This window comes from Scyliorhinus canicula, chromosome 11 (assembly GCF_902713615.1).
Source record: "Scyliorhinus canicula chromosome 11, sScyCan1.1, whole genome shotgun sequence".
NCBI lineage: Eukaryota > Metazoa > Chordata > Chondrichthyes > Carcharhiniformes > Scyliorhinidae > Scyliorhinus > Scyliorhinus canicula.
Genome location: NC_052156.1, coordinates 35,367,782 through 35,389,009, shown reverse-complemented (window position 1 = coordinate 35,389,009; position 21,228 = coordinate 35,367,782). Strand labels below are relative to the sequence as shown.

The 21,228-nt window shown below is 47.8% G+C and overlaps 1 protein-coding gene across 3 annotated transcripts in view; it reads left to right on the top strand.

Moving 5' to 3' along the window:
* LOC119974000 (FYVE, RhoGEF and PH domain-containing protein 3-like) overlaps positions 1-21,228 on the top strand; it is a 351,115-nt gene that overhangs the window by 303,922 nt on the left and 25,965 nt on the right. For all 3 annotated transcript variants that reach the window (XM_038812760.1, XM_038812759.1, XM_038812761.1), the window contains exons 15-16: positions 4,004-4,066; positions 20,859-20,981. In XM_038812760.1, the coding sequence (XP_038668688.1) occupies positions 4,004-4,066; positions 20,859-20,981 (186 nt within the window). The remainder of the gene's footprint in view (positions 1-4,003; positions 4,067-20,858; positions 20,982-21,228) is intronic.

Sequence of the window (21,228 nt, the reverse complement as noted above, 5' to 3'; positions counted from 1 at the left end):
TCTCGTTGGCATCAACTGGTTTAAATCACAGTAGACTGAAAAATTGTTGACAGTGATGAGATAGTCCATTCCTGTGAGAGTGAATAATCTTTATTATTGTCACAAGTAGGCTTATATTAACACTGCAATGAAGTTACTGTGTAAATTCCCTAGTCGCCACACTCCGGCACCTGTTCAGGTGCATGAGGGAGAATTCAGAATGTCCAAATGATCTAACAGCTCGTCTTTTGAGACTTCTGGGAGGAAACCGGAGCACCCAGAGAAAACTCACGCAGACATGGGGAGAACGTGCAGACTCCACACAGACTGTGACCCAAACCGGGAATCGAACCTGGGACTCTGGCGTGTGAAGCTAACCACTGTGCTACCGTGCAAGGGGTCTACTAAGACAAAAACAGGGAATACTGTTTTTTTTGACAAAGAGTCATTCAGACTGGAAACGTTAACTCCCTTCTCTCTCCAAAGATGCTGTCAGACCTGCTGCAATTGTCTAGTATTTTCTGTTTTAGTTTCAGATTCCAGCATCCGCAGTAATTTGCTTATATGTTCAGTTCTACTCTAAGCTTCATCCATGGTCTTTCTGGGATGTCATGAGTAGCTCTTTAGTTTGCTTACTTTGATGTCCATTACAAAAACTGGCCGACATGTTCCTTCATCTTATTGCCTCAACATCATTCCTATATCGCATGTCCAAAACTGCCCAAAACACTCAAACTAAGGATTTAAATCAATGTGCTATTACAATACAACTACTATCATCTTTAAACCTCAGAAAAAACAATATTTGTTTTGATTTTTTTTCTGGTGGCCTTATCCTTGTGAGGTGCTGTTTTAATGCCTTGTTATCCTGAACAGGCAGAACTCCCTCAGCTTTTGCTGCATTTAAGGTGCATTTGTTTTCAACCAAAATGCATCAACTCATGGTGACATTGAATTCCATCTCCCATTTTTGTCCCCAGTCTTATTTATATTCTCTTGCCAATTCCTTCAGTCAAAATTATTTGCTATGTCTCCCATTTTCAAGTACAGTCCCCCGTCTGGTAATTTTATCAATGCTGTAGTCCTATTACCAATTCTGATGCACAAAGTGAACTAAAATGCCCCAGTGCAGGACCCTGGGTAACGCTGGTACTCACTCGGAATAACTGCCCTCAACTAATACTCTGCTCCCTCCTTTCTTAACCAGTTTTTAATCCTAATTTGCTACCCTTTGGTGTCAACCATGACTCAATTGTTGACATTCTCACCTGAGTCAGAAGGATGTGTGTTCATGTCCCACTCAAGGACTTGAGCGCACAAATTTAGGTTGACACTTCAGTGCAGTACTGAGGGAGTGCTGCACTTCCAGAGGTACCATCTTTCAGGCGAGGCATTAACTCAGGGCTCCGTCTGCCCTGTCAAATGGATGGAAACTATCCCATAGCGCTGCTTTGTAAAAGAACATGGGAGCTATCCCCAGTAATTATGAAAATTAAAATCGCTTATTGTCACGAGTAGGCTTCAATGAAGTTACTGTGAAAAGCCCCTAGTCGCCACATTCCGGCGCCTGTCTGGGGAGGCTGGTGCGGGAATTGAACCATGCTGCTGGCCTGCTTGGTCTGCTTTAAAAGCCAGCGATTTAGCCCGATTTAGCCCAGTGAGCCCAGTGAGCTAAACCAGCCCCCTGATCACTCCACCAATCAACATCATAAAAACAGATTATCTGGCAATTATCACTTTGCTGTTTGTAAGAGCTTTCTGTGCACAAATTGGCTGCTTCATTTCCTGCATTACAATGACTACACTTCAAAAGTACTTCATTGCCTGTATGTAAAGAAGTGATTCAACTGGTGATGTGAAAGGTGTTATACGAATGTAGGCTTTTTGTTTCTTTTTCTAATTCCATACACCTTACTATTCTCCAACGATCTCCTATATTATTGTGTTTAGTCTTCTACACCTTGCAAAGGACTCCACTGTGTCCAAACCAGGATCTTTATTGAATCACACGTGGTAAGAGCGATCTGTCACAGAGCAAGTTATCATGGAGTTTCTTTGTACTCTTCTGGAACTACACCTAGCACTGGCACGACTGCTCACCTGTATTTCTTACTACCATCTTCTACAACCATCTGCTGATGGCGGGATGTGTCTCCCCATGGTAACACATTGGTTAGCACAGTTGCTTCACAGCTCCAGGGTCCCATGTTTGATTCCCAGCTTGGGTCACTATCTGTGCGGAATTTGCACATTCTCCCCGTGTCTGTGTGGGTTTCCTTCGGGTGTTCTGGTTTCCTTCCAGAGTCCAAAGATGTGCAGATTCAGTGGATCGGCCATGCTAAATTGCCATTAGTGTCCAAAATGTTAGGTGGGGCTTCTGGGTACGGGGATAGGGTGGCAGTGTGGGCTTAATTAGGGTGCTCTTTCCAAGGGTCGGTGCAGTCTCAATGGGCCTAATAGCCTCCTTCTGTACTGTAAATTCTATGATTCTATATGGGAGTCCCTGAAAACTATCTTCAGACCGCATGGTGTGCCTGCACTGCCACCTACTGAAATGAATGAAATGAAAATCGCTTATTGTCACCAGTAGGCGTCAAATGAAGTTACTGTGAAAAGCCCCTAGTCGCCACATTCCGGCGCCTGTTCGGGGAGGCTGTTACAGGTTACTGGTTCCATTTTTATAGAGCTTACAAGCATATCACCACACTATGGGCAGGATTCTCCGACCTTGTGCACCGGAATCACGCCCGGAGTGGGGGTGGACAATAGCCGCTCACGCCGGAAATCCAGCGCGACGGCGCTTCTGCGATTCTCCGCAGACCCGCCAGTCCCGCGCACGCAGTCAACGCGGCGCCGGTCGGGGGACGTTGGAACAGGCCCCCACGGCAATTCCCCGCGGTTGACCAGCCGAACTCTTGCCGGCGTGGTTTACATGTGGTACCACCCGGCAGGAGCTGGGACCCTCGGCCAAGGTGGCGGTCCTGGTGGGGGGCCGGGGGTATCTGACTCCGGGGGGGGGGGGAGCCTCAGCGGTGGCCAGGCCCGCGATCGGGGGCCACCAATCGGTGGGCCATCGTGATCTGGGAGGGACCTACCTTCCTCCATGCGTGCCCGCTATGTGGTTCCGCCATGCCGGCGGCGCCCGCGCCGAGGTGGGCTGCAGGGCACATGCGCGGACCCACTTGCAGCCGCCCGGTTTGGCTAGTAGGGCCCCGCCAGCAGCCAGAGCTGCAGGATGCACGCCGGGGTTCTACTAGCTCCCTGGAAAACGGAGAATCACCCCGGACCTTCCAGGAAAAAGTACGGAGTGATTCTCGTCAGTTTTCCGGCGAGTGTAGGGACTTGGTCCCCAGAAGCGAGAATCCTGCCCTATATGTCTTGTCAAAAGTGAGAAAACCCAGTTAGGTGGGAATAAAACCGCAGCAGGCATCGAAATTCTAGGTGGATGTGGCAATATGAAATGAGAGCGAGTTGGTGGAATTGTTGGCAAAATACGTGCCCAACACTGTAACTAATAAACAACTTTAACAACTTCAAAAGTATCAAAATCTATTTCCGATTTCCACACGCCATTTGTTAAACCTGAGTTTATTTTAAAAGACGTGCCTTCAATTCAAGTTGCTACAACATTCAGCCACCTGCTTGGTACAGTGACTATTTGTCAAAGATGTAAGCACCACACCTATACTCCATCATGAAATTAACAGTGATTAATTACAACACCACCTTTCATTTTTGGTCTAACCTTTAGCGTACCGCCTAAAGTACATGGTTCACAATTTTTAAAAAAATACTGCAAAGCAAGTTAATGACCACCAGATTTTCATTCCCCCCCCCCCCCCCCCCCCCCCCCCCCGCTCCTTCCCACCCATTCCCTTTGTTGCTCTGTGTGCAATATTTTTATCAAATCTATGTGAAGCAAATTAGGACACTTTTCCATGTTTGAAATGCTTTCTAAATGTACAATTCTCAAAGGTGGACCTTTCAGTTGAACATTTGTTGAAATAACTGTTCTCTTTTATAGGTTCCAGGTGCAACTTGTGCTGAATATGTTACAGGAGGAGACTTCTCCAGTCCATCTGCTCTGGTATGTGATCATTAATAATTCCATTTGCAGTTTAATGTGTACTCAGGGACATGTGCAGGAGCTGATGAATACTTTGTCCTGGAAAATGAGAATCTGTTATTACATCTAAATTCTATTCTATTCTACCTGAATGATTTTCTCAGGTTTAACAGAAACTGCTAAAATGTTGGTGAATGCTTATGTAATTAACTCGCAAATAGATCTACTGTAGCATTGATCACTACAAGTTGGCAGCTTTTGTCCAATCCGTATGTCATTTTCATGTTGGCTTTTCTCTTGATCCCTCCTCGGGCAGCACTGTGGCACAGTGGTTAGCACTTCTGCCTCACAGCTCCAGGGACACAGGTTCAATTCCGGCCTCAGGTGTCAGCATGGAGCTTGCACTTTCTCCGTGTCTGCGTGGGTTTCCTCCGGGTGCTCCGGTTTCCTCCCACAGTCCAAAGATGTGCAGTTAGGTGGACTGGTCATGCTAAAATTGCCCCTTAGTTTCCAAAAGGTTAGGTGGAGTTACGGGGATAGGGTAGAATCACAGAATAATAAAATTTATAGTGTAGAATGAGGCCATTCGGCCCATCGAGTCTGCACCGGTCCTTAGAAAGAGCACCCCACTTAAGCCCACACCTCCACTCTATCCCTGTAACCCAACCTAACCTTTCTGGACACTAAGGGCAATTTTGCAATGCCAATCCACCTAACAAGCACATCTTTGGACTGTGGGAGGAAGCCGGAGCACCCGGAGGAAACCCGCGTGCAGACTCTGCACAGACAGTGACCCAAGCCAGGAATCGAACCTGGGACCTTGTAGCTGTGAAGCAACCATGCTAACCACTGTGCAATCATGCTCCCCATGGGCTTAAGTAGGATGCTCTGTCCAAGGGCCGGTGCAGACTGGATGGACCGAATAGCCTCCTTCAGCACTGTAGGGATTCTACGATTCCTCTCAAATACTCAGTTTTTTGGGTTTGAACCAGCGGGCAGCATGGCAGTTTTCGTGCTGGTGACCAAAAGACTCCTGGCCAGAGCTGCCATGGATAGGGATAGGAATTCTAGCCCACAGGATAAAGTTTCCAATGGTGAATGCAGAACACCGGTTGTCAAGGGACCTGATAGGGAAGGCATGAGGAAGGGTGGTGGCAGTAGGGTGCGTCTCCTCTGAGCATGTAGGAAATAGTAAAGCCTGAGGGATGTACGCTTGGGGGTAGGAGGGAAGGAAAGAAGGATAAAGGTGGGAAGGGGTGCGTGCTCTGGATAGAAACTACGAGTGAAAGGGCAAGAGGGTGCCAAAAAAGACCCAAATCAGAAATTGATCACAATTATTTGGTAGCCACTACACTGTGACAGCCAGTATGAAAAATATATCTTTCCATTATAAAATCAAATTGTAAAGTTTGTAATCAGAATATTAACAATAAGTTTAGAGGAAGTAGTTTTATGGAAAGAAAATGCATGATCCACACAAGAGTTTTATATTTGAATGGTTGAATGGATTGTTACAGTTGCTGAGGTGAACAATCTTGCATGTAACTTGACTTATGAAATGGCTTGCATATCTTTTATGAGGCTATTCTTCAAAATAAATGACCAGTTTATTCCTTGTAACAATTCCTTATATACGTGTATACAGTTAAAATGTGCTTTTTGAAATGTTTTCCAAAAGCTAAGAAATTCAGGTTGGCTGTATTAGTGAATGAAGGAAGTGCCATCCCTCTGGTGGCAGACATTTCAATCAATCCATTGTCACTTGTTCAATGAGCAAGTAATTCAGTTCATGCACAATGAATTGTTGGAAAAGTAGCCCACGATTGGCTTAACGGTGACTCTTTTCTGAGGATCTCTTTATCAGGTAGGTGATGCATCTGGATAACAATCCAAAAGCAATGGAAATGCTTCTTGCGGAGGGTTTAGAGTTTTTCATCTGTGGCCATCGGCTGAAATGTGGATTACACAGCAAGTTACGGGAGATCAAGTGGGAATAAGAGAATTCACAAAGCCAGCACTGGTGCTGTTCTTTCAGCTTTCTGATGTAATCAGACTTGTTATCCCCCAACATGTGGAAAATGTTTTTTTTAAATTGGACAGCAACAAACAAAAGGATGACAATCACGATTATTTATAACCGTCTTTAAAACTGCGCTATAAACCGAAGCTCCTCTGAGAGGAAGAAACTAAACTGAGACCTGTTTTGACAGGAAAGCACAGCGGGTTTTTGATCTTCGTCCTCTGGGGGTCAGTATGAGTTTTTCTAATACAATTGCAAAGGTTTCCTGTCCTTCACATGAACACTCGTAGTGGTTCAAAGTAACAGCCATTCTCCTTTTAATGCCAAGTGCTTTGTGAGTCATCATTTAAATAATGGTGTGACAACCCTGTGGTTGCTGGTTCAAAACACAGGATGGCTGACATTTTTATCTGCCGAGTGTCTTTTGTGATTTGTGATTTCAATTAGATCACAAGATGGGAAGTTGTACGCAATGAAGAGTTGGAGGGGGGGGAGAAGAAGAAGAAGAAGCTCTCCCAGGTCATTTCACCCATAGTAAACCTGCCTTGTCGGCACTGAGTGGAAATTATTTAAAACCTGTGTAGGAATTTGTTCTCTTACCAATATTCCTGACTGTAAATTGGAATTTCATATAATACCAGCCACTCTCGAGCAATTTTGTGTATTTGTATTTAAATCTAAAGGCACATTCTTCCTGTAAATTTGTGGTTTGCACCCTGGTGCTTCATGTCACGCGAGTATGGTGATGAGGAAACGGATCACAGGATGCATATTACTGTGAACTTTGAGCGGTTAGAGATATTCATTTGTAGTGCATATCCTTTCTGTTTGAAAGTGATTCCGTCTATAACATTTCTGGGCCTTCAGCAAACTACAGATACTTCAGTGGGAAGGGAAGCCTACGTTTTCTCCGCAAATGACTACTTTTTCAAATGTTGCAATCTCTTCTTTCTCTCCCTATTCTCTTCTTTCTCTTTCTCTCTTCCTCATCCATTAGCCAGCAAATCAGCACATTTATAACCTTGGACCAGATTTTGCTTTATTAATGGTTATGCAGCTATCATACACACACACACACACACACACACACACACACACACACACACACACACACCATTATTACTGGATGAAATTTATGGCAACTTTTGGTGCCCCCACACGTGCAGTTAAACACAGAAATCAGGATGGTACTGTCACAGCTCCTCCACAGGCTTCACCGATGGAATCTGCAACAGAAGCCACCATCATTTCTATGTCAGCTCTATGTCAGACTGAAAACCAGTAAGAACTGGATGATGCACCATCGATTGCACGCGAGGCGAGTGATTTACCAATGTCAGGCTTTAATTAACTAGAACACAGCCTGGCGATCGTCTACAGTGGAAAGGAACGATCGTCAGGCTTCTGAGCATTTATACCTCGTTGATAGAGGCGTGGTTAACTCAGCCTCTCGGCCAATCGGTCGAGAGGCACATGACCGACCAGGGCCAATGGTAAGCCGACGTTCTGGCCCAATGGCAGACGAGTATGCAGATCATATCATCACATTCACCCCTTACGGAGAAGGAAGGCGGGGGGGGGGGGGGGGGGGCGGGTGTGAACGAGACCCGGGGTGTGGGGGGGGGGGAAGAACTGATGATATGAGTAGCCGTCGGGAGAATAATTTTCTCTCCGTACCCTTGTCGAATTTGGGGGCTTGCCACTGGCCCAGACATAACAATATTTACAAAAGGAAGTCCATGGGACCGTAGAACTCTAGATGGATTCGATCAGTCGTTTGGTGGTCCTTGACGTCCTGGCCGAGCGCCGTAGTGGAGGAGGTGTCGTCGGATCGGCTGATGGTCCTGCTGATGTCCTGGAGTCCGGGAGCGATAGACCTCGAGTAGTCTCCGTCACCTGAGCTGGCCGCGGAGACGCCATGGATGAGGGATGGGGAAGCTGAGTGGGGTGCTGGGGTGAAAAAGGGGAGGGGGGGTCTGTGGTGGGGGGGGCTGCACGCCGGCGGGTGCCAGGTCCCGGAGGGAGACCGTGTCCTGCCGACCGTCGGGGTACTCCACATACGCATACTGCGGGTTAGCGTGGAGTAACTGGACATGCTCCACCAACGGGTCGGACTTGTGCACCCGCACATGCTTCCGGAGCAAGATGGATCCGGGGGTGACCAGCCACGTCGGGAGAGGGGATCCGGAGGACGACTTCCTGGGGAAAACAAGAAAACGCTCATGAGGTGTCTGATTAGTTGCAGTATAGAGGAGTGAGCGGATAGAGTGCAGTGCATCGGGGAGCACCTCTTGCCATCGGGAAATAGGGAGATTTCTAGACCGGAGGGCTAGTAGTATGGTCTTCCAGATGGTACCATTCTCCCGCTCGACCTGTCCGTTACCCCGGGGGTTATAGCTGGTCGTCCTGCTAGAGGCGATGCCCCTGTCAAGCAGGAATTGACGCAGCTCGTCGCTCATAAATGAGGACCCCCGATCGCTGGAATGTACGCGGAGTAGTCGAACAGTGAGAAGATGGAGAGTAGGGCCTTAATGACGGTCGATGTGGTCATGTCGGGACAGGGAATGGCGAAGGGGAAGCGGGAGTGTTCGTCGATAACCGCCAGGAAGTAAATGTTGCGGTTGTTAGAGGGAAGGGGCCCCTTGAAGTCAATGCTGAGACGTTCAAAGGGGCGGGATGCTTTGATCAGGTGTGCGCGCTCGGGGCGGTAGAAGTGCGGTTTGCACTCGGCGCAGATGTGGCAGTCACGGGTTACTGTCCTGACTTCCTCGATAGAGTAGGGCAGGTTGCGGGCCTTAATGAAATGGTGTAGGCGGGTCACCCCTGGATGGCAGAGGTCTGCGTGGAGGGAGCGGAGGCGGTCTATCTGCGCGCTGGCGCAGGTACCGCGGGACAGGGCATCAGGAGGCTCATTGAGCTTCCCAGGACGATACAAGATATCATAGTTGTACGTGGACAACTCGATCCGCCACCGTAAAATCTTGTCATTTTTGATCTTGCCCCTTTGTGCATTATCAAACATGAAGGCTACTGACCGTTGGTCTGTGAGGAGGGTAAACCTCCTGCCGGCCAAATAGTGCCTCCAATGTCGCACGGCTTCGACTATGGCCTGGGCTTCCTTTTCCACAGATGGGTGGCGGAGTTCGGAAGCCTGGAGAGTTCTGGAGAAGAAGGCCACGGGTCTGCCCGCTTGGTTCAGGGTGGCCGCCAGAGCTACTTCTGAAGCGTCGCTCTCGACCTGGAAGGGGAGGGCCTCGTCGATGGCACGCATCGTGGCCTTTGCGATGTCCGCTTTGATGCGGCTAAAGGCCTGGCAGGCCTCCGTCGACGGCGGGAAGGTCGTGGTTTGCATGAGGGGACGGGCCTTGTCCGCGTAGTTGGGAACCCATTGGGCGTAGTATGCGAAAAACCCTAGGCAGCGTTTGAGGGATTTGGGGGTATTGGGGAGAGGGAGTTCCATCAGGGGGCGCATGCGTTCGGGGTCGGGGCCTATCACTCCGTTACGCACTACGTAGCCGAGGATGGCTAGGCGGTCGGTGCTAAACACGCATTTATCCTTATTGTACGTGAGGTTAAGGAGTTTTGCGGTTTGGAGGAATTTCTGAAGGTTGGCGTCATGGTCCTGCTGGTCGTGGCCGCAGATGGTGACATTATCAAGGTACGGGAAGGTAGCCTGTAATCCGTACTTGTCGACCATTCGGTCCATCTCCCTTTGGAAGACCGAGACCCCATTCGTGATGCCAAACGGAACCCTAAGGAAGTGGTAGAGGCGCCCGTCAGCCTCGAACGCGGTGTACAGTCGGTCACTCGCGCGGATGGGGAGCTGGTGGTAAGCGGACTTAAGGTCCACAGTTGAGAAGACCTTGTATCTCGCGATCTCGTTTACCATGGTAGAGATACGGGGGAGAGGATACGCGTCCAGTTGCGTAAACCGATTGATGGTTTGGCTATAATCGATGACCATCCGGTTTTTCTCCCCCGTCCGGACCACCAGCACTTGGGCTCGCCAGGGACTGTTGCTGGCCTCGATGACCCCTTCCGTCAGCAACCTCTGGACCTCGGACCTGATGAAGGATCGGTCCTGGGCGCTGTACCGTCTGCTCCGTGTGGCGACGGGTTTGCAATCGGGGGTGAGGTTAGCAAACAGGGAGGGAGGGTCTACTTTGAGGGACGCGAGGCTGCAGACAGTGAGGGGGGGGTATAGGGCCGCCGAATTGAAAAGTCAAGCTCTGCAGGTTGCACTGGAAGTCCAGTCCTAGGAGTGCCGGTGCGCAAAGGTCAGGGAGGACAAGGAATTTATAATTTTTAAAAACCTTCCCTTGGACCGTGAGGTCCGCGATGCAGCACCCGGTGATGTGGACGGAGTGCGAACCTGAGGCTAAACCGATTTTGCGTGTTACGGGATGGACAGGGAGCGCGCAGCGTCTTACCGTGTCAGGGTGAACGAAGCTTTCCGTGCTCCCGGAGTCCAGCAGGCAGTCCGTCTTGTGGCCGTTGAGGTGGATCAGCGTAGTCGTTTTGGCGAGCGTGCGTGGATGAGACTGGTCGAGTTGAACGGCCGCGAGCCATGGAGAAAATCCGTCGTCGCTGTCCGATTCCATGCTGGAGGGACCTTGCGTGGCAGATGTGGAAGTCGGTGGCCAGGATCCATATGTGGGGTGAACGGCCGCGAGCCGTGGAGAAAATCCGTCGTCGCTGTCCGATTCCATGCTGGAGGGACCTTGCGTGGCAGATGTGGAAGCCGGTGGCCAGGATCCCCAGGTGAGGTCTGTTCCCCAAGATGGCGGCGCCCAGGACCCGCACGTGGGGTCGGGGCCCCAAGATGGCGGCGCCCAGGACCCGCACGTGGGGTCGGCACCCCAAGATGGCGGCGCCCAGGAAGCCCTCGTGGCCGCTGGAGGCGGAGCTAGCGTTGCCGGCGCTGTGAGCAGAGAGGCGCGCAGGCCGGCTCCAAGAGGTGAGTGACCGGCATCAGCTGCGGGGATGCGGAAGCCGGCTCCAGGACGCCGGCTAGGTGCATCAGCTGTGGGGATGCGGAAGCCGGCTCCAGGACGCCGGCTAGGTGCATCAGCTGTGGGCGGAGGTAAGGCGCGCGGGCCGGGTGCGGGGGGGCCGGGGGCGGGGGGGAGCCGAGTCGCGCTGCGGGCAGGCAGGGACCGGGGGGCCCGGAGAGGCGAGCCGGTCGGGCGCCGGGGCCCGGGGGTGGGGGGAGCCGGGGTCCGGGAGCGAGGGAAGCAGGGCCGCTGCGGGCAGGCAGGGACCAGGGGGGCCCGGAGAGGCGAGCCGGTCGGGCGCCGGGGCCCGGGGGCGGGGGGGGAGAAACGTGCGCGGCGGGCAGGCAGAGGCCTGGAGGGGCCGGGGAGGTGCGCATGTCGGCCGGCGGGGCGCGAGTCGGGAGCAGCTGGGGCGGCCCTGGGGGAGAGAGGGAGGCACACAGGCCGTTTGCAAAGGCCTGGGGGAGGGGGGGAGAGTGCTGTGCAGCTTCCAGAAGCGCTGCAGCCAGCGATTTGGCCTGGCAGACCGTGGAGTAGTGGCCCTTCTTCCCGCAGCTCTTACAGAGGGCGGAGCGGGCTGGGCAGCGCGAGCGAGGGTGCTTAGCGTACCCACAAATGTAGCAGCGGGGCCCCGCGGCACAAGCCTGAGGGAGGCCGGGAGCGGTGGGTAGCTGGTGGGAAGCGTGCCAGGAGGCGGCCTGGCCAGGGTCATAGGTGCGAGCGCTTTGATCTGCGACCTCCAGGGAGGCGGAGAGAGTCAGTGTCTCCGTTAAACTGAGTTCGTCTCTTTCCAGCATCCGCTGGCGGATCACGGGGGACAGCATCCCGGCCACGTAAGCGTCTCTGACGAGTAGCTCCATGTGCTCTGTAGCGGACACCGCTTCACAGGCGCAACCTCTCCCCAGGGCACAGAGGGCCCGGGCGTATTGGTCTAGAGACTCACCGGGGACCTGCTTTCTGGTGGCCAGCAGATGTCGAGCGAATACCCTGTTGATCGGTTTGAGGAATTGTCCTTTTAGCTTCCGTATAGCGTCATCATAATCTGTTTCGTCTTCGATTATTGAGTAAGCGGCAATACCCACGCTGGAGTGGAGGACGTGCAGCTTCTGTGCCCCGGTGGGGGGGGTGGTTGTAGATGCCAGGAACCCTTCGAGGCAAGTCAGCCAGAGTTTGAAAAGTTCTGTAGAGTTCGGAGTTTGCGGGCTGATGCGGAGGCATTCGGGCTTGATGCGGAACTCCATCTTCAAAGTTGTAGTTAATTAAATTGATGCACCACCGATTGCACGCGAGGCGAGTGATTTACCAATGTCAGGCTTTAATTAACTAGAACACAGCCTGGCGATCGTCTACAGTGGAAAGGAACGATCGTCAGGCTTCTGAGCATTTATACCTCGTTGATAGAGGCGTGGTTAACTCAGCCTCTCGGCCAATCGGTCGAGAGGCACATGACCGACCAGGGCCAATGGTAAGCCGACGTTCTGGCCCAATGGCAGACGAGTATGCAGATCATATCATCACACTGGAGAAGGTAATGTTTGTCAGGCCAGGCAGCATCTGTGCAGAGAGAAACAGTTGAGATTACAGGTTGACTGCCTTTCCTCAGAACTGGCGGAAGTTAGTGAAAGGAAAGTTTCCTTGGTCAGGTGGAAGACTGGCGAGATTAAATGACAAATAACGATGATACAAGGCAAAAGAATATGGTAGTGGGTCAAGCAAAGAATCAAAGAGGAAACATAAATGGAAATAACAGTATCGTCAACAACTACTATGTAAAAAATGGGACCGAGATTATAACCTCAAATTGTTGAACTCAATGTGTTGAGTCTGAAGGTTCAGTGCCTAATGAAAAGTTACGGCTCTTTTCCTTGAGCACGCTTTGAGTTCCATTAGAACAGTGTAAATGGCCGATGTCAGAGTAGAAGTGGGGCCTGCCATTTTATTTCTTTGCCCCATTTTCAGAACCGAAACTATCATATGACTTTTACACAAATGTGAAATTGAAATGTTACAGAAATGTAACTTCATATTTTAATGTGCAACACTCATGTTGTGCAGGCTTGGAGGGCCAAAGGGCCTGTTCCTGCGCTGCACTTTTCTTTGTTCTTCGTTCACTGTGGAGCAATGCACATTAAACCATCATGTTCTGTATCTCACTTTGACAAAGTGCTCGAAAGAGTGGGGTGCTTTTCAAAGTGTAAGCTGTATTAAAAAATATTTAGTTTCTTAATTTTGGAATCAGCTTAGACATAGCAATAAATAGCCCTTTTTGTATAGATATGGAGGACTTGAGCTTAATATGAGCAATATTGAAGCATTTCAAATCTGAGAGCTCTAGTCCTTTTCAATATGTTCAAAACTTTGCTACCACATAAACTATAAATAAACGTTCCTGTACAATTTATGCAGTCATAGTTTCCTGTTGAGGTAGATGGCAAATCCTTTTGTCTGGTGCTTCAGTGCTTGCTGCTTGTGGCCATTTGACCATTACGTTTCTGCATTTCTGCCCAATATTTTTTAACAAATGGTGCATTGAAGGGGGCAAGATGTGTCTATGTTCCTCATGAATTCCATAGCTGTATACAAGAAGAAGGAGCATGTATGAGAACTCTCTTATTCAATAACAGTTCATTGAAGCAAAAGGAATACTGTTGTGTTTTTTGAAATGTCCGTTCATGATGCAGAGAATCATATTTGCTAGCTCACAGGTCTGAAGACTAAGCAACGTGATTATAGTGGCTTAAAGGTCAGATAGTATAATGCGTTAATAGCAGAACAAGGGCCACTTCTCTGTGAAAGCAAAATATTGGAACAATTTATAGGCTGGGTTGAGGAAGCAAAATGAAGAACAGAGTTCATGGTCTGAAGTTGTTGAACTCAGTGTTATGTCCAGAAGGCTCTCAGTGCCTCATCAGAAGGTGAGGTGCTGTTCGTCCAGTTTGCATTGGGCTGCAGGTTTATGAAAGGTGAGAGATCGGCCAGCAGGGCATTGGAATAGTCAAGTCTGAAGGTAGCAAACGCATTGATGTGGCTTTCAGCAGATCATAAAAGTATAAACTAATACAAGTCAGAAAGAGACTATTTCCCCATCGAGTCTGCACAATCTCCTTTTGGGAAGAGGTGAGTTAGTTCCCCCCCCCCACCCCACACACATCCATTTCTCCCTACATTTTTTCCTTTAAGTACTTACTGGATTCCCTTTTGAAATCTATTATTGAATCTGTATCCATAACACTATCAGGCAATGTAGTCCAAATCCTAGCTACTGATTCTATAGAAATGATTTTCTTCATGTCGCCTCTCGTTTTTTTGCCAAACACATTAAATCTGTGTCATCTGGTTATTGGCCTTTCAGCCATTGGAAACATTTTCAGAAACATTTATGATTTTAAACACTTCCATCAATCCTCCCCTGAACATTCTCTGTTGTAAGGTGAACAACCCCAGCTTCTGCAGTCTATCTAATCATTAAGTCCTTCATCATTGGAACCATTCTAGCAGATCTCTTTGTTACATTTTGCAAAACCTTCATGCCCTTTTCTAAAATGTGGTGCCCAGGATTGGGGCCAAACTAGTGAGATTGAGGCAGGAATGGAGGCAGATGATCTGATAGAAGTGCAATTAAATGATCTTGGTGTTGGAGAGGATATGGGGTCAGAAACCAAGTTCAGGATCAGATAGACTGAAAAGAGCATGCCCATGCATTGCTCATTATTCAATATACAAAGGTTTGGGGTACAGCCACTCCCTGGTTCATTCCTTATGGCAATGCCTTGATCAATCAGAGTCAACCTGCCTGGTTTAAATTTAAACAAAACCTTGGCAGTTAACTATTCCAAGGTGGATTCTCCACAGAAACATCTCCACCAGTCGAAGTCCATTTGGTAACCATTCAGCACACTTCTCATGCAGTCTCTTTAGATTTGGTATTCTTGCAGATTTGTCCTGATGAGTGCAAGGTGAAAAACTTTCGACTGCGTGCCTTTTTTTGTTCAGCAATACTCAAGTTCTGTACAACCAAACAACAATCAGGGCGGCAGGTTGCACAATGGTTAGCACAGTTGCTTCACAGCTCCAGCGTCCCAGGTTCGATTCCCGGCTTGGGTCACTGTCTGTGCGGAGTCTGCACGTTCTCCCCGTGTCTGCGTGGATTTCCTCCGGGTGTTCCGGTTTCCTCCCACAATCCAAAAATGTGCAGGTTGGGTGGGTTGGCAATGATAAATTGCCCTTAGTGTCCAAAAATGGTTGAGTGAGGTTAGGGGGTAAGGGGATAGGGGGGAGGCATGGGCTTAAGTGGGGTGCTCTTTCTAAGGGATGGAGCAGACTCGATGGGCCAAATGGCCTCCTGCACTATAATTCTATGATTCTATGAATTTGGGTGTCCAGTGCAGTTCACTGGGCAACACTGGTCCTAGGTCCATTGCTACTGAGCTGGATGGTGTCTGGCATGATAAAAACACCTTTTGCTATGATTAATGTTCCTTCTTCAGAGTGGAAATAGGAACAGTTATCAGGGGAGCAATTGTTCGTGAAATTTGAATGAGAAAACACCAGGCTCTGCTGTGATGCCTCTCAGCTCAACTGGTGCCTCTGAGCTGTCGCTGAATGAATGTCACGTGGCCCTAATGCCTGTGGAATCTTACTGGGACTCAAAGCCCCCACGTGAAAAGGGGAGAAAGTTGTTGATAAAAAAATTGTTGAGGGGCATCATGGTTGCACAGTGCCTCACAGCTCCAGGATCCCAGATTCAATTCCGGCTTCGGGTGACTGCGTGGAGTTTGCACTTTCTCCCCGTGTCTGCGTGGGTTTCCTCCGGGTGCTCCGGTTTCCTCTGACAGCCCAAAGATGTGAAGGTTGGGTGGATTGGCCATGCTAAATTGCCCCTTTGTGTCTAAAAGGTTAGGTGGGATTACTGGGTTATGGTGATAGGGTGGAGGCGAGGGCTTAAAAGTAAGGGCTCTTTCCAAGGGCCGGTGCAGACTCGATGGGCCGAATGGCCACCTTCTGCACTGTTGATTCTATGAAAGAAAAGTACCAATATTATTGAAAAAGTGGAAAGAAACCTACAATAATCATGAAATCGAAATACATTTTGTCCTTCTATCTTCAAATGAAGAAGTGCAATGTATTAATCTTGTAAAGTGCTCTAGTGAGACATTTATATTAACGGTGTTGGATGCAGAGATTTTGAGATTTTAACAATGCTCTGGATAATTGCATATTTCAGTGTGGTGCAGTGCCAATGTTTTACTAATGAATAATAGAAGGCTAGAGCTAAATCAATGTTCTATTCTAATTGTAGTCACAGTCGTTGTAAGATTTGCAAATAAAGCACTGGCAGTATCTTGCAATGCTACTTTTGTTGCTGAGCTTCATGTTCAATATTAATTTTTGATTTAAACTGGGGAAATAAACCAGATTCAACATTTGGCAGAAAAAGAGCAGGTTTTGCTGATCGTTATTGCATATTTGAAATAAGATTGCATTCTAGTATTCTGTACACACTATACATTGTGTAGAATAAGTAAATCAATTGATGAATAGCAATTAAAATCAAACTTCAAATCAGCATCTATTCTCATTTGTTTTAAATGTTTGATTTTTGATCATTTTGGATATATAAATTTAGAGTATCCAATTATTTTTTCCACTTAAGGGGCAATTTAGCATGGCCAATCCATTCACTCTGCACATCTTTGGGTTGTGGGGGCGAAACCCATGCAAACACTGGGAGAATGTGCAAATTCCACACGGACAGTGACCCAGAGCCGGGATCGAACCTGGGACCTCAGCGCCGTGAGGCAGCAATGCTAACCACTGCACCACCGTGCTGCCCTCGACATAGCCAATACTTAACAAACAGCACATTATTGAGTATCTTGTACAGTTGCAGAAATAATAGCCTCCTTCCAAATTGTAAAATGGCATGCGGTAAGGATAACTGAGGCATCCACTGTAATGATGAAGGCTTAGAACAGTAAAGACATCTGATAGGTCAGAAACAGGTCAACGTAGCTCTCCGTTTTACAAAGGGTAGCAAAGCAGATGGAGGCAAATACAGACCAGTTGGCCTTTCCTCAGTACCAGTTAAAATACAATGGAAAAGTATGAAAATAATGGAATGAATTATCCAGAATAAATTTAAAGATCCTAATGGTAAACTGCCACCAATGCAAATTCAGAAAGGGAAGATCTTGTCTGGTCAAACACCTCAACTTTTTGAGAAAGTGGTATTCCAGAATTAGAGATGTATTTTGGAATTTCCTTTCATATGGTGTCTAAAAAGCTTTTGACCAAGTTCTGCATAAAAAGCCGTTCCGTAAGATCAAGAAGTAAATGTGTAGAATGTAATCTGGGACAAAATTAGGATTTTGTTGTAACGTGGAAAGCACTGGAGTTATGGGGTGGGATTTGCCGGCTATTCACGTCAGCGGGTTACTTCGGTCCCACGTCGGCGCACGGGTTTCCCGGCGACTCTCACACGCTGTCACCAGGAAATCCCTTTGCTGGCAGGTCACCTTCACTGTCGAAAAACACGCGGTGGGGTGGGTGGTAAATCCAGCGCATGATCAGAGAAATGTGGAGTGGGATTGGTGTTGGGACCCTTGCTGTTGCTAATTTACACTTGCTTTCATCCGCAAATTAACAAGATTGGCAGAGTCCACTCCTGATAATTGTCCAAAATACTTTGCCCCCAAAAATGTTTGAACTATCCAATAATTTGAATGAATTTATTGCACATATGAAAAGAAAATAAGTGGTACAAGTGATTGGTAACTGAGGTCAAAATCACTATGGATGAGGAGAAAGACTTCTGAAGATTGCCATGGGCATGTGAGACACAATCAATAAAGCAATTCAAATATTGAACAATAGATACAAACAGTAACTTTCTAGTCGGAGGAACTTGAGCTCAAACACTGGCTGGAAAAACTTGAGTACTGTGCCTCATTCCAGTAATTGGAATAGAAAGAAAACATTCAAGTTTCGACAGCTGGCTCAGAAAGGTGCCATAACGCTGGTCCTTATGATCAGAGAACTGAATTCGGTGTGAGGACATGCTTGAAACATTTAAGCTTTTTTTCAACGTTTGCATGACTGTGTAGTGGTTAACAACATGGGAGCGATCGATCTGGGAAATTAATTTTCAACAAAGGTATGGTTTAGTGACTTATTAAAATGTCCAGAGTAATTCTTCGCACACACACACACACACACACACACACACACACACACACACACACACACACAGATGCAGACGCACACACACACAGATGCAGACACACACACACACACACACACACAGATGCAGACACACACACACACAGATGCAGACACACACACACACACACACACACACACACAGATGCAGACACACACGCACACACAGATGCAGACACACACGCACACACAGATGCAGACACACACGCACACACAGATGCAGACACACACACAGATGCAGACACATATACACACAGGCACACGCACACACACACGCAGACGCACACACGCAGACGCACACACACACACACACACACACACACACACGCACACGCACACGCACACACACACACACATGCAGACACACAGGGCTACGAGGTAGATTGAGGGAGAGGCGGATGTCTAAACATCCTTTAAAAAATAAATTATGGAAAAAATTAAATATCATGAGAGGGGAACAGCAGTTTATCTTCTGGATGGTTGAGCTGGGATGGGCCAAATGGCTTTCCTCATCTGTATTTATTGTGTGTAATGATTGGATTGGATTTGTTTTCCGAGGTACAGTGAAAGGTATTGTTCTGCCGACAGTCCAGACAGATCACTCCATACGTGACAAAAAAACATGGTGCATACATAAATTCACAATGTAAATACATAGACACGGGCATCGGGTGAAGCATACAGAGTGTAGTACTACTCAGTAGAGAACATGTGGGAAGAGATCAGTTCAGTCCATACGAGGGTCATTCAGGAGTCTGGTAACAGCGGGGAAGAAGCTGTTGTTAAATCTGTTAGTGGGTGTTCTCAGGCTTTTGTATCTCCTGCCCGATGGAAGAAGTTGGAAGAGTGAACAAGCCGGGTGGGAGGGGTATTTGATTATGCCCGCTTTCCCAAGGCAGCGGGAGATGTAGACAAAGTCAATGGAGGTGTGTTTGTATGATTGACTAGGGTGCATTCACAACTCTCTGTAGTTTCTTACTGTCTTTGGCCGAACTGTTGCCATACCAGGCTGTGGTGCAGCCAGATAGGATGCTTTCTATGATGCATCTGTAAAAATTGGTAAGAATCAATGTGGAAATGCCAAATTTCCTTAGTTTCCTGAGGAAGTATAGGCGCTGTTGTGCTTTCTTGGTCGTAGTGTCGATGTGGGTGGACCAGGACAGATTGTTGGTGATGTGCACACCTAGGAAGTTGAAGTTGTCAACCATCTCCACCTCGGCACCTTTGATGCAGACAGGGGTGTGTACGATACTTTGCTTCCTGAAGTCAATGACCAGCTCTTTAGTTTTGCTGACATAGAGGGAAACATTGTTGTCATTCTATCTCCCTTCTGTACTCATCGTTGTTCAGGATCCGACCCACTACAGTCGTGTCATCAGCAAACTTGGCGAGCGGAGTTGGAGTCAATTTTTTCGCCGCAGTTGTGTGTGTATAGGGAGTAGGCAGCCTTGTGGGGCCATGGTATTGAGGACTAGTGTTTATCCCTACTGATTATGGTCTATGGGTCAGGAAGTAGAGGACCCAGTTGCAGAGGGTGGAGCCAAGTTCTAGGTTTTGAAGTTTCAATATGAGCTTGGCTGGGATTATGGTGTTGAAGGGACAGCTGTACTCAATGAATGTAGGAGTCCTGGTTGTCAAGATACTCCAGGGATGAGTGTAGGGCCAGGGAGTTGGCGTCTGCTATGGATCAGTTGTGGTGATATGTGAATTGCAGTGGGACAAGGTATTCTGTGGGTATGGAGTAGATGTGTCTTATGACCAATCTCTTGAAGCACTTCATAATGATCGATGTCAAGGCCACTGGATGGTAGTCATTGAAGCAAATTGCCTGGTACTTCTTTGGCATTAGTATGATGTTGGTCTTGAAGCAGGTGGGAACCTCGGGTTTGACTAGAGAGAGATCGAAGATGTCCGCTAACACATCTGCCAGCTGATCCATGCAGACTCTTGACACAAATAGGAACCCCGTCAGCACTTTCGCTGTCCAAGGGTTCACTTTCAAGAAGGTCGATCTGACTTTGGAAGCTGTGGCGATAGGTATGTGGGTGTCCGAGGCTTCTGGGGCAGTTGACAATGGTTTGATGGTTTCCTGCTCGAACCAAGCATAGAATGTATTGAGTTAATCGGGGAGGTGTGCGTTGCTGCCAGAGATTCTACTCAGCTTTGCTTTTTCGCCAGTTATGTTTAAGCCTTGCCACAACCACCGAGAGTCCGTGACTCTAGCTTCACGTTTCAACGATGGGCCAATTTAACTCAATTGGCTTGATGGTTATAATGTGTTGCAGAATAATGCCAAAAGCACATGTTCAGTGCCTGTTCTCATGTAGTCTTTGGGACTTGCCTCTACACCTTGCCTCGTGGTGAGATCATGGCAGAAACCATGATTAGCCACCCTCAGTCAATGAGGACACTGCATGAAGAGACAGATATTTCAACACATTGTTCCAGTGCTGGTACTAGTGTCAAATCACAGGCTCTAATAAGCAAGAGCCAATAAAGTATCATTTCAGCATTTGTGTGTTTTTGCGTGATATCAGTGATTATATTAATTTTGTACAATTGATCTAAACATTTTTTTCAGATGGATTCTGGTAAAAGAGCTTCAAAAACCAAACGTGATAAGGAAAAGCAAGCCTGCAAAAGCTGTAGTGAAACTTTTAATTCAATTACTAAACGCCGCCATCACTGTAAACAATGCAATGCAGTAAGTATTAAAATCAAACATTTTTTGAGATTTTAATCGTTACATACAACTAAAAGCACATTTAATTTATTTAGTATTTATTTTGAACACTTCTCAATCCCATTATCTCTGTTTCATTTATCTGCTGTTTAACCAACTTTGTTATGTCAATTCCTTTTTCTAAAACTTAGTTATTTCTTCTCTCCCACTTTGTCTAATTAGGGGAAAAAATGCCTGTAGCTCTCGTTTGTCTAATTTGCACATAGGA